This window comes from Euphorbia lathyris, chromosome 1 (genome assembly GCF_963576675.1).
Source record: "Euphorbia lathyris chromosome 1, ddEupLath1.1, whole genome shotgun sequence".
Taxonomy (NCBI): domain Eukaryota; kingdom Viridiplantae; phylum Streptophyta; class Magnoliopsida; order Malpighiales; family Euphorbiaceae; genus Euphorbia; species Euphorbia lathyris.
Window position 1 is genome coordinate 11507274 of NC_088910.1, and position 14272 is coordinate 11521545.

Below are 14272 nucleotides of genomic sequence, written 5' to 3' on the forward strand. Positions count from 1 at the left end.
AATTTTAATACGAGAAATCTTCAATAAAAGTGATTTTGGAAAATAAAAAATATGGTTGCATGGTAAATTTCGTTACGAACAACTTTAATTCTTGAATAGTTTCATTTTGAAATCATTAACGACTATTTTGAAAAGTTAGTTAAAATTGAGTGGTTACTGACATTAAAAGTTAAAAAAAAATATAAAATTGAATGTTTATACGGTTAAGAATTAAAGAATTAAAGTTCAGTGGTCATATATGTAATTTACCTCATTAATAATCTAATAATCGATCGGTACCAACCCTTCTTATCAAATACTTTTCACTTAATATTATTTTAAGGGTTGTTGTATCAATAGGGGGCCGATTGGTGATTTAAACCAAAATAGGGAGTTGATTGGCTGTTTTGAAAGAATGAGGATCTAATTGATTTTAAGTGTATAGTTTGAGGGCTAATTTAGGGTTTATGCCAAAAAACAAAGTGAAGTACGCATAGATTTTTTTTTTTTTTTTGAAACTCTTGTAGGAAACCGATTCTCCAACCTAAGGAAATCCGAAACTCACCGTTTTATTAGGTTTCAGGCAGCCCTTCCTTTCATCTTTTATTCACTCAAAAACTCCAGCTTCTAATCTCCGCCGTCAGGCTCCTCCTCTCCAACTGTATCGGAAGCAGTCTAACTCTTCTTTTTGGTAGCAGACAGAAGCTCGTCTCTCTCGATTTATCTCTAATGATTAGCCTAATCTGATTGAGGTGAGTTAATTTAATTGTTATTGTTTCAATTTAGGGTTTTCGCGGGTATCCTACCCGTTTCCAAATTCCAATCCTATTTGAGCTTTGAGCACTTGAGTTTATGCTTAAACCGCTGTTTTTGTTTTGGTGTCTGCTAGGGTTTTTGGCTGTTGGGATCCATCGCAGAGGAGCAATCAATTTAGCTAATCCATGGAAGCACAGAATGGAGAAATTGAGGTGACGAGAAAGCCAAAGCACAAAGGAAAGCACGACAAGCCGAAGCCATGGGACGACGACCCCAACATCGACCATTGGAAGATTGAAAAATTCGATCCCTCTTGGAACGAAGGAGGCATGCTTGAAGTCAGCGCCTTCTCCACTCTCTTCCCTCAATACAGAGGTTCCTCTTCGATTTCGCTTCTTACTCCACCCTTTAATTCTCTATATGTTCTGCTGTATACTAACTAACTAATTCTCCTCGAAAAGTATTAAATCGTTACATTTATGGGGTTTTTTTTAATTCTTTCTTCAGAAAAGTATTTGCAAGAAGTATGGCCCTTGGTGAGATCAGCTTTGAAAGAGTATGATAATATTTCCTCTGAGCTGAACCTGGTACTAGTCCAACTATTGTTAGTTTTACACAATTCCTTTCGTTTTTTTCTTTTCCTGTTTAATGAGTTTACATTATATTGTTTGCTTGTTGCTGGTTAGGTTGAGGGGTCGATGACAGTTTCAACCACTAGAAAAAGTAGGGATCCGTACAGCATTGTTAAAGCTAGGGATCTCATTAAGCTTTTATCAAGAAGTGTTCCTGCACCTCAGGTACAATTATCTGCTGCCTTTCCTCAAAAAGTTCCCTCTATCTTGTTTTTTTTATTGAATTCTTAACAAATATTATAATACAAACATTTGATAACTGGTTATATGAAATAATGCCAGTTATATTGCCTTTTGTTCTTTCTGAAAGTTAGATTCGCTAGGATGATGACGGTTGGATTAATACCATGTCATTCTTAATGGTAGATCAGAATCTTACTTCTTTATGTAACTGTTGAACCTAAATGTTAGTTGAATATTTTTTCTTGTGTTTGTCCTTCAAAACTATGTGAGCAGCTATTTTTAGGTGTATTTAGTACGCTAAAGCTCAAACATGAGGATCATATAGGGAATACTTTATGTCTTACTCTTTACTATTAGGTCAGGCAGGTTACATATAGAAGTTTAAAGAACAAAGTACACACTTTTTTTCCCTAATGCCTAGTGTGGTTCAATGGTTTCTAGCCATTGTAAGCACCAAACAGACACAAAATTGGTAATTGCAGTATCCTTATTGACTATCCACAAAAATAAGGGAACTTTTTACTATAAGCATACATCATTTTGGAATTTTGGGACAACCACAAAAGAAGTTTTTGAGAGGTTGGACCAAATGCATTGTGGATCAGCAATCTGCTAATTGTGTAATCATGTGGCTTATTTACCATGTTGACTATCTTTTTATATTAGTTGTCTAACTAATAAAGCCATACTGCTGCATTGTTCATGCGATAGGCAATCAAAATTCTTCAAGATGAAATGCAATGCGACCTCATCAAGATTGGCAACTTGGTCCGGAATAAGGTAATTATTGCTTAAAGTACATCATACTTAGGTCATTTATCAACTTGTTTAGTTATTCATGACTAAGTTTTTCTTTCTTTTGTTAATCCTTGTTTATCCCCTCCCCTCTATCTCTCTCTGTATATATATATATATATTCTTTTAGATAAACCTTTTTTTATCTTGATTATATGCTTATCGCTACCACTTAGTCTTAAAAAAATTCTGTCCTGTGTTTTCAAATAACTTGATATATAGGTCTCTAGGGGAACTTTAAAGTTTCTGTTATTTCTTGCAGGAGCGATTTGTGAAACGAAGGCAGCATCTTGTGGGCCCAAATTCGTCCACTTTGAAGGTATTGTTAGTTTCTTAGTTTTATCTTTTTGCTAGCTTCCTATATTCTACTTGTCCTACCCATATTATCACCCTCAAAAAAAAAAAGGAACCAGCATTATACAAATCAAGCATCCTGCATATTACTCTTTAGTTTTTTTCAATGCCTTATCTTCCAGCATTTGTTTGCTGCAGGCTCTTGAGATTTTGACAGGCTGTTACATTTTAGTTCAGGTAGTTTTTGCTGCTTATTCTAATTTTGATTGTGAGATGATAAACTTTTGTTGCAATTGTAGGTGAAGTACCATTTGATTAAGATTTGTCTGAATTTATCTTATAATGGATAGGGAGCTACTGTTGCTGCTATGGGCCCATATAAAGGCTTAAAACAAGTAAGAAGGATTGTGGAAGACTGCATAAAGAATCAAATGCATCCTGTATACCACATCAAGGTGCATTTGCTAATACTTTCATCTCTCTCTCTCTCTCTCTCTCTCTCTGTATATATATATATATATATATGTTCGTCTATAACTTCTCTGTTATGTAGATTTTGATGATCAGGAAAGAGCTTGAAAAGGATCCGGCACTTAAAAATGAGAATTGGGACAGGTTCCTTCCAAAGTTTAAGAAGTAATATATCTCCCTGATCATTGTATTTGCTCTTTCAACCCCTTTTGATACTCTATTTTCATATGTTACTGACATATCATTTTCAGGAAAAACGTCAAACAAAAGAAGGTGAAAAGCAAAGAAAAGAAACCATACACACCATTCCCTCCTCCTCAGCAACCTAGCAAGGTAATATAAGCACTGCATTTCTCCAAAATATACAAGTTCCTCTAGATATCTCATTAATGCAACCCAGACATTTCGACCAGGCCTTGAAATTTTTTGTGGTAGCATTTTCCTCTAACTAACTGTGTTATTTTTGTTCATCTTGTTCTTTCCTAAGTTTGTTTTTTGGTGTCCGTAAGCACTTATGAAATCTGGATTTTTAGCGAGCTGTTCATTAAATATAAGTTACCATTTCACTTGACATCTCTTGTTTGCACGGATCTTGGAGATTCCATCGGAATAAAAAGATCCATAATTGAATTGAATTTGACTTTTTCCTTAGAAGAACCTAATTGTACCGTTGACTTTCATTAGGTACACTTCTGGAGATTTTCCTCTATAACTTAGGACTGGGCACTAATCTTGTAGATTCATGAACCGGACCGAATACTCGAATGAAAGATCTAAAATAGGATTGAACTATGTACTTTTTCCTTGGGACTGAATGAATTGTAGTATTGACTTTCATTAATCCTGCAGATTTTTGAATCCCCAGATTGAACTGAAATGAAACTCACCCCTAATTACTTCTTTTTTATGTGGCACAGCCGTACAGATGCTTTTGTCATAGGATCATTTTATCTTTGTATACTTAACTTTGTTTTAAGAGTGAACTTTCTCATCGCTGGCATACTATTTTCCGCAATGATATTCAGGTTGATGAAGAACTGGCATCGGGAGAATTCTTTTTGAGCAAAGAGAAGAAACAGGCAAAGAAGTGGCAAGAGAAACAGGAGCAGCAGGAAGAAAAAGCAGCTGAAAACAAAAGAAAACGAGAAGAATCATTTATTCCTCCTGAGGTTTATTTCAGAAGCTCTATCAGCCACTTTTCTGCCTTCTTTTATTTTTCTCTGCATCTTTACATTGTTCCGCAACAACCTCAATTTTTTTTTTTTTTTGGATATTGTAGGAACCCAAAAGGCAGGATTCAGCAGTATCTGAGGATAAAAATAATGATGTGTCTGCCATAGCCATGTCAATTAAGGTACAAGTCAGAAAAATTAATTCCATGCTTTCCATGAATTTTTTTTTTTATGTCGGTTTTAGGGTTCACATGCTAATCCAAAATCGACATGGATATATAAAACTATTGCTATATCATCCTATATTTTTGGACGTTACCATTACCAGTGGTAGTAAAAGTACATGCATCTCATGAACACGACATGAACCTTCCATATTTTTACATGTCATCTTTAATAAATGTAGTGAAATTAGGGGTTCGTTAAATAAGTATTGAGTCGAACATTTTTGGTTAACCAGCTAATTCGAAAATGACAAAGAGAATTTAACATTATTACTACATCCTCTCATAGTTTTACATGTCATCTTTAATAAAGTTAGTAAAAGTTACATTTGACCAACGAACACGACATGGTAACGACTCAGACCGATTGCAATGACTCAATTAAGATACATAATTTTTTTGGATTGGGTCAAGGTTTACTCATTGAACACTAATCTGATAATCGATGACAAACACGACCCACTACAAACATGGCACGGTTACATGAATTGCCACTCCTGCATGTTTTGATAGATATCACGGTTAAGCTCATATGGACAACTGCAGAAAGTTGAATATCATGTTTATCAGAAATTGAATTTTGTGGAACTGTCTTAACAGAAAAAGGTGAAAGAGTTTGGGCAGAAAAAGGCCAATGAAAATATCAGTGCAGAAGAGTACATTGCTGCTTCAGCAGAGGCTCCTAAGAAGAAGAAGTCTGTTTAGTCAATGGAACGCTTCGCCTATGGCTCTATCCATTGTATTTTTCGCCCCGTCTCTCTTTCTCTCTATATATATATATTTGTTCCCCGTTCTGATATGCAAGTATTATGACAATTTTAGGGAGAAGTGTTGTATGATTGTTACTCAAAGCTCACCATTTTTGCTCTGTTGACGAAGTCTTACACTAAAGTTATTCGAGCCGTATGTTCGATATGAACTGATTGCATCAAGTTGTCTGTCTGTGCCTTTGTTTCTTTGGGTATGCAGTATAGAAGAGATTAGAAACACATATGGCCTATTTAGTTTAGTTGGATGGATTAGGGTTGTAAATGGCCCCGTACCCGCCTATTTCGGGGATTTTCCATCCCTGTCCCCATGTATGAATTGGGGGGAAATCTTTCCCCATCCACGCCGGGATTTTATTTTTTAGTTTAAAATATTAATTCAAAATTAAATTTATATAAATAAAGATATATAAATGAAGATCAAAGTAATAAAAAGATAACAATAGTATTTTAATATTTTAAGTAAATATAAATAATATGCATAATTTTTTTAAATAGTATTATAATTAGATTTATTGAGTAAAAATGAAATTTAATATTTACGGAATATATATAATTTTATTAGTAGTTTCAGGGATTAGGTCCCCGCGGAGCGGGGAGGGCATTCCCTATCTCCATTTGTATTCTGGAGATAAAAAAATTTCCATCCCCGTCTTTTGAGGAATTTGAAATCCTCGTCTCGATTGAGCGGATCCTCAGCGGGAATTTGGTTTTTATTTTCTTCTTTCCAAAATGGACATTTGATAGATCAGGTTGGGCTTAATAGGTCTTTAGACTAAACTACACCGTTCAAATGCAACCTCGGGGTGGCTGAGCTAGATTGGCAAAATTAATTTTTAAGTTTAGTTTTGAGCTAATATATTTATATTAAAATAAGTTAATAAATCTAGAGTTGTGAAAATTAAAAATACAGTAAATTAAAAATTAGTTAATTTAATAAACTCAATAGATAAGAAAAACTTTAATAGGTAAGAAAAGAAAAAAACGGACGATCAAATATAAATATATTAGCTCAACTTGTATAGTTGGGTTTAGATGTGCCAGGCGAGCTATAAACAACAAAATAATTATTAGTGGTAGTTTACATATTTTTATCGATTGTTTATTTGGTGTAGATACCAATTTTAAATTTTTATCCGTTTATTTTTTAATTATTTATATTCGTCCTATTAATAATAGGTATATTTTTTTTTTTTTTTTTTTGCATCTTATACTCATCTCATTTAATTTACGGATACCTTTACCTGTTACGAATCAATACATAAAACAAAAAATATTACAATTTATTAAAATGTATAGATTTAACAAATAATCTATCTAAAAATTTAACAAATTGAATTTTAATCAATGCGAATAAAGTAGGTTAGTGGTATCACTCAATAGTTGAAGAACAAAAGGTTGAAGTTTAAATCTCACATCTTATATTTAAAAATAATAATATTTTTTTAATATATAAAAGATTTATGACAGATATCGGATACCGATAATCCTGGGGGTGTTCCTATACCTTCACGGGTAATAGTTTTGATCTCATACCTTTTTATACAGAGAGTACGGGTAGTTCCATTAGGGTCCGATAATGTTTGGTACCTACGAGTACAATACACATTGTCATCCATAATCCTAATTGACCAATAAATTTGGTCAATCACCGTTCCAAGAAGCCCAATGGATGTGTCGTTGCCCATTTGTGTTAAAGTTTATAGAATATTTATAATTGTAAATTAATTTAATATATATTTTTGTCCAGCATAATAAATGAAAGATGTATTATAAATATTAGAAAATAATTAACTTTTTATAAAGTAAAAGTTGTCTATGATTTAGCATGACATAAAATAATAAAACAATCTATTAATTTGGGATGGAGAGTGCATTTTTTTAAATAAAATCATCAAATTATAGTAATGTTTATTGTTTTTTTTATTAAAGATTGGTTAGTGAGAAACAGGAATGGGGTAATGTTTATTGTTTTCATATAGCAATTAATTTTTGACAAATAAAATTAGCTTTTCCAAAATTTGTTAAAATAAATACTCTACTCATCTCTAAAATTAATCAAATTTTAACCTTTACATAATTAAAAAATAAATAGCTTATGGACAATCTTTGATACATAATTTCTCTAATAGCCCCTTATTTAAAATGGATGGTTATTGATTTTTTTCGATAATAATTGATCAATATCTCATTATTTATACGTTTTTATAATAATAGGGTAATAGTATGTTGAAAATAATAAAAAAAATCGACCATAATTTGCATTATTCAAATATCTCAGTTTCCAATTTATATGTTTAATATTCTCTCATAGGTTGAGAGCATCGCTCCTCTTCTCTCCCTATTTGGTCGAGAGTGCCGCCATTTCCTCTTCTCTCCTTGTCGAAGACTTTGAGAAGACTTTTGGCTTAAAGATGGTGACCAGAATAGTCGATTTTTCATGTCAGTGCGTCAGGCCGAAAAAGGAGGAATAAAATCACCAAGCACCGTGACAAAGAGGATAATCTAATTGAAGAGGCTACTACTTTGGAAAGTCATGTTGAAGTTTGAAAATATTTTGATGACAGTGATAACAATAACATCCTTGAAATCGAGTATATTAAGAAGAGAATTAGTCTAAAAGAGGGTGAGGACCTTAATAAGCCTTTTACTACAGAGGAATTCAAAAGAGTTGTATCGTCGATGCATTCTGACAAGTCCTTAGGACCAGACAATGTTACTAATTGCTTCTTTCAGCTATTTGGCATTTAATAGTAGGTGAAGTCTTCTCAACGTGTTCGAATTGGCTTTCCCTTTGTCGGTTAATGATACCTTCATTTCTCTCATCCCGAAAGTCGACAGTCCAAGTAGAATTTTCGAGTATAGACCAATCTCTTTGTGCCACGTGCTTTATAAAATCATTGCAAAAGTATTGGCTAATCATTTCATGGGTATTCTACCGACCTTAATTAAGGAAGAACATTCGACTTTGTTTTTAACATATCCATTCTAGATAATGTGCTTGCGGCCTTAATGTTCATTACATGAAAAGGCGAACAAAGGGTAAACCAAGGTTTGCATCTTTTAAGATTGACATTAGAAAAGCGTATGACAGAGTTCACATGACCTATTTGAGAGCTCCACTGACCATAATGAGGATCCTTAATATCTGGATTATTGAGATTATGCAGTGTGTTATGACATTTAATTATATAGTGCTAATGAATAGTAATGAAACTAATTCTATTATCTCAAAAAAGGTCGTAGACAATGATACACATTATCACCATATATCTTCATCTCATGCGTCGAGGGCGTATCCCAACTTATTAAACACTCATAGGAGCGAGGTTCTTTTTCATGGTATTCGTGTTTCTCACTTGTTTTTTTGGAGATGCCAACATGTTATTTTTTAGAGTGGATAAAAGGGAATGTGCTATAATTCAGGAAATTATTGTTGTCTTTGCTAATGATTTAGGCTAGTGTGTGAACCTTCAGAAATCGATGCTCTTTTTTAGCAATAATGTCTCCCATGCCAATCAATATCATATTAGAGGCTTACTAAGAGTCTCGAATCCGTTAAATACTAGGAGATATCTCAGGCTCCCTTTCTTTATGGTAGAAGCAAGAAAGTTGCATTTAGTTTCCTTCATGGTAGAGTCTGGAAAATGGTGAATGGATGGCAAGATAAACTGCTCTCCCAAGCGGGAAAGGAAGTTCTTTTGAAGTCTGTTGCTCATGGAATTTCATAAACTATGTGAGTGATTTTCTCCTTCATGTTTCCCTATGTGATGAACTATATAAAATTATGAATTCGTACTGGTGGGGCTTAAGGCAATATGGGTCTCATAAGATCCATTGGGCCTCATGGGATAAGCTTTGTACTTGGAAGGAATATGGTGGCTTTGTCTTTAAACATCTTTGCGCTTTCAATCTCACAATGCTTGGAAAACACATATGGAACATCGTTACGAAAGCTAATGATCTTTCAAGCAAACTTATCAAATAGGTATTTTCCCATATGGGATATTCGAACGGCTAAATCAGGTTATAACCCGAGCCAAACATGGATGGGTATTTGGAATGCATTGACACACATCTCTCACGCTTGCAATGGTGAATTGATGAAGGAAACTTCGTTAGAATTTAGAAGGACTCGTGGCTGTCGAGAAATGCCCCTTATATTACTTCCATTAAACTAGCTGGCCCAATACTAGTGATGGTTAGTGAAATCTGGATTCTAGGTACTATGTACTAGAATGTGCCCCTACTTTAGTCCTTTTCTCCAACTCCCATGGGGTTTGTTCTCTTTACTTGATAAAATCCATTGGAAACTTGATAAAAAAAAGGCATGTGATAACTTGTGGAAAAATCCTTGATCGGAGCACTTCCCTGTGAGGCGCCGTTGGGATCGGCCGGGGGCACTCCGATGTCAAAGTCAGTAATATTTCTGAGAATAAACTGTAAGCACAAAAGTAGAGAATCAGTAAGTGTACCTTTGATCCTAGGAAGCTGGGGTATTTATATAGGTTTTTGTAACCTTCAGCATTAATGAGGAAGCAGGTGAAGAGTCAGGTCATTACTCATCTTTAATTGCTATCAATTCTCCATTAATCCCAGCATTTAGCATTGAAACCCTCAGAGTTGAGGTATTCGAACAGTCAAGTCTTTATTCCCCTTTAATGGCTATTAATTGCCATTTAATTGTATTTATTTCCATTCATGGATGGTAATAAAGGCGCCTTTTCGTATTCTTTGATCCGTCAAGGCGTATGTACGTTCTCCTTGAGAGCTATGGCGGGTCTCCGCTACTTGCTCTCATCGGGCGTATCTCGTTATGGCGTATCTTGCCATGGTCCACGTGGCGTGGCATAATGCTAGAGACTCCTTCCTTTTCCTCATTATTTGGAAGGAATAATGGTTTGCCATTATTTCTATTAATTTTCCCTTATTCCTTATTCAAGAATAATTTGGGTTGTTATCAGAAGCCCCCCCTAAAGGTATAAAAAGCTCTTTAAGGCTGTCTAAATGGTGTTTTATTTTTCCATCTTGGAGGAAAGTGGACCCGCCCTAGATGGGATCAGATATGGATATGATGCACTTTTAGGAGTTTTTTCTTCTTCGTGAATAGGTGGTCAGCTGTATCCATTGTTAGCCTCTAGGGGCTTTTTGAGAGTTATATTTCTTTTTAGAAATGGAATAACCCGCCCTTTATAGGACCATTTGTTCCTACCGCATAGGATTATGATTCGCCTTAGGGACTTTTTTTTTCTTCAGTTCTGCCATATTGAGGAGAATGACCCGACCTTAGGGATCAGTAAGAATGATCAGCCATTTAGGGACTTTTGTGGAGGGTTTTGGCACTCTAGGCACTTGCCTTTTTAGCCTTTACTCATTTTCCAAAGTGTTTTTACTTTGCGTTTGTGAAGGCGAGACTTCGTTATTTCTATGATGAAGACGTGAATTCATTACTTTGATGAAGATGAGGCTTCATTGTTTGGAGATGAAGACGAGGCTTCATTACTTGGATGAAGACGAGGCTTCATTACTTGGAGATGAAGACGAGGCTTCATTACTTGGATGAAGACGAGGCTTCATTACTTGGATGAAGACGAGGCTTCATTACTTGGATGAAGATGAGGCTTCATTATTTGGAGATGAAGATGAGGCTTCATTATTTAGAGATGAAGACGAGGCTTCATTACTTGGATGAAGACGAGGCTTCATTATTTGGAGATGAAGATGAGGCTTCATTACTTGGATGAAGACGAGGCTTCATTATTTGGAGATGAAGACGAGGCTTCATTACTTGGATGAAGATGAGGCTTCATTATTTGGATGAAGACAAGGCTTCATTATCTTGGATGAACCCTTTGCTTTCCAGAACTATTTTTACTAATGCATTATATCTTTTAGCAAGTAATTTTCTAGAATCTGGTTTAGGATTTCTCTGATTGTTTAGGGTAGGTGGCCAGCCGTACCCCAATGTGTGAACCTTTGTGAAGGTTAGAAGCTTTTATTCCTGGTGAGGAAGTTAAGCTGCCTTATGCGATCGATTTGCTTCCTATCTTTGAGGTGAATCGATCTGCTACCAGGTCTTGAGACTCTTCTTTGGGAAGAGTATTTGAGAGTGTAAAATTCTCACGTCTGAGAAATGTTTTAACTCTGTCTCTGACGGCAATCAATTGTTTCCTATCTTTGAGGTAGATCGATCCGCCGCTGAGATTATTGTCCGATTGTTTGTAAAACTTAAGTACAATTGTTTTAATCATTATGGTCGCCATTTACTTTTACGTTTGTGTAAGTAAATATATAAGTTTGTAGGATTTAATATGGAGTATGTGGCCAGCCATACTCCGTTGTGCGAACCTTTGTGAAGGTTTGAAGCTGTTCTATTCCTTCTAGAGGAAGTAAAGCTGCCTAGGGGATCAACTTACTACCTATCTTTGAGGTGAAGCGATCCGTCCGTAGGACTTGTGAACCCTTCTTTGTGAAGGGAGTGAGAGAGTGTAAAGTCCTTGCGTCCAAGGAATGTTTTAACTCTTTCTCGAATGGTGATCATCTAAAGATGGATCCGCCAATGAGAGTGTTCTCCTATCTTTGAGGAGAAAGTTGAGGGTGTAATGATCTCATGTTTGAGACGATTTTAACCCGCTTTTGATGGTGGTCAATCCTTTTCCTGTCTTTGAGGAGAGAGTTGAGCTCATTTGAAAGCTCCTGAGGGTCTGTGCTTCTTATCTTTGTGGAAAGGGGATCCGCCCGTGATGGGATCAATTGTCCTATCTTTAAGGTAATTGATCCGCCTGTGGAACTTTTCATTCGCCAGCCACTGGGCGTATATCAGCACTAAAAGCTAGGCAAATGAATATAAGAAGTATGGCGAGAAAGAATAAATTATAAAATATAGGATACTATAACAGTTTAATGCACATATAAGAATACGTAAAAATACTGATTTTTAGGCCTATGGTTCCGTCTTTTCTGAGCAACTAGAACCGCATCCTCAATGATGTTTAACTTATGAGTAATCACATCTGGGCTTACTCCTGTGGGGATCTCATTCTCCTATGCAAATAGGCTTTCAAACTCAATGAGAACTTTCGTAACATCCTCCTTGATCTCAGGTATTAATCCTTTGGCGATCCGCACCCGCTTTCCATCAGCAATAAGGAGCGTTTCTGTGTCGCCCAAAGCTGTAGTGACAAGTTAATATTTCTCACCTTCGTCCTCTTTGGATTGTGGGCGGATTGATAGTGACGTCGCGTATAAGTCTCTTTAGCCACCTTTTGGTTCCCGCTAATCATTACTCCTCCTTTGTTGGTGAGAATGTACATTGTCAGACGACGGATGGAAATTAGGGTTGCAACCTCTGGCCCTTGGTCTGGATAGTGTGACCCGTCACTCCAATGATGTCAACAATGGTTGTTTCTATTTGGATCGGATCAGCCTTTAGTTTGGCAAATGCACCTTTGGTGATGACATTGCGAGAACTGCCCGTGTCTTTACTTGCTTTATTTTATCTCCCATCCTTGAATCGCCATTGTTACTACCAATGCATCTGCATGTGGAGAGATTACTGGACATGTTTCTGCAAAAGGAGCAATGGAGGGATGTTTTATCCAGAGCGGATATTTTTGCTTTTTCCACGGGTGGCTGATACACTGGTCCATCTGCTATGACATTAATGACACTTTTGAATTTTTTTTTAGGATCTGTCTTCTGCTTGTCGTCTTGTTATTTGTTATTCTGGACAAAGCTATCTAGTTTGCCAGCTCCCAGCAAGCTTCAGTGTGGTGGCCAACCTGTAGTACGCTTTGGCGTTTCTTCCAACGGTTACATGCTCCCCTCCTTTGGGTTCGGGATATGTAATGTCCCGCTTATATTGATTCTTTTCTTTTATATTGTGGTAAGTTGGAAGCTTTAATCATTTTTTCCGCCTCGTACCCCATGATTCGCGCTGTGAATGGCGAATTCTTATTAACTGGATGGCATATCTTTCTGCATTGTTCTCTTGTCTATCCAGAGTGGCATGCACTCGCCTTTCAATCTCATCATTCATGTGTTCACTGTTGAATCATGATGGTGAAGCTAGCTTTTGATCTTGATCTCGATCATGTTGAGGTTATGCTTGGAGCTATGGTTTAACGCGGATGGATGTTGTCACAATCGTGGGAGCCATTTTATCTAGCTTCGAATATCTTGTCTCCGCATCCTTCAACATTTTGCTAACATAATAGATGGAGACCTACTGACCTTCTTCTTCTTGAATAACCACGGTGCACATAGCTTTATCCATGACAGATTGATACAAATGCAGGTCTCCCCTTCAGATTGGTCTGCTCATCAAGGGTGGTTCTGCTAGGAATTGTTTTATACCTTGATATGCTTGTTGACAATCTTTCTAGTACGATGATCTGCCCATTCAATCTCTGGATCTTTCTCACCCATAGTGGGGCTTTCATTTAGGCGCTCTTTTCATCTTTTTCCTCGCATGGCTTTTTACTTTATCTGGATTTGCTCTAACTCCTTTTTTGCTAGTGACATAGTCAAGGAATTTTTCTAAAGTGACTCTGAATATACACTTCTCTGGATTGAGCTTTATTTTTCATGCTAGTGTTTGGCACTGGTTGCATTATTAGCAATTCCCTTGTACATGTGGTTTAGCACTGAAAGAACTCCAGAAGTGGGGCATACCCTGTCCATTATTAAAAGATTGTGGTAAGGCATAAAAGCTATATTCACTTACCTTGGGGATCAGTGGCTTGATCCACGGAACATACTTCATAGCAAAAGACTGTTTGCATTGACCTTGTTGGCAAATATCATGTATAATGCAATGTCTCTTTATGGAATTTTTAGTTCATCTTGGAATCAACTTAATAATTCCCTCACGTTGGTCCCTGACTCTAGAATGAGCTTAATCAAAGGATAAAACCGAGTAAATATTATATGTCAAACAAATTCATAATAGAATTTTAATCGTGCTTGTTTTAATAATAATATCACGTATAACGGTCATA

At 36.0% G+C, this 14272-nt stretch overlaps 1 protein-coding gene across 1 annotated transcript; it reads left to right on the plus strand.

The window, feature by feature from the left end:
• The first annotated feature begins 495 nt into the window (after positions 1–495).
• Positions 496–5438, plus strand: LOC136221725 (KRR1 small subunit processome component homolog). Its single transcript, XM_066009163.1, has 13 exons — positions 496–731; positions 869–1110; positions 1243–1322; positions 1422–1532; positions 2262–2330; positions 2608–2664; positions 2838–2876; positions 2990–3094; positions 3193–3275; positions 3362–3443; positions 4136–4279; positions 4390–4464; positions 5107–5438. Exons 2-13 carry the CDS (start codon positions 921–923, stop codon positions 5209–5211), a joined length of 1140 nt encoding a protein of 379 aa, XP_065865235.1. The 5' UTR covers positions 496–731; positions 869–920; the 3' UTR covers positions 5212–5438.
• Positions 5439–14272: the final 8834 nt, after the last annotated feature.

What these genes read in the sequence shown, in the direction of transcription:
- LOC136221725 (XM_066009163.1), top strand. Translation starts at nt 921, where the DNA reads ATGGAAGCACAGAATGGAGAAATTGAGGTGACGAGAAAGCCAAAGCAC. An exon ending in GCAACTTGGTCCGGAATAAG is followed by an intron (nt 2,331 to 2,607) that starts GTAATTATTGCT and finishes TATTTCTTGCAG; the next exon opens with GAGCGATTTGTGAAACGAAG. An exon ending in ATCCTGTATACCACATCAAG is followed by an intron (nt 3,095 to 3,192) that starts GTGCATTTGCTA and finishes TCTGTTATGTAG; the next exon opens with ATTTTGATGATCAGGAAAGA.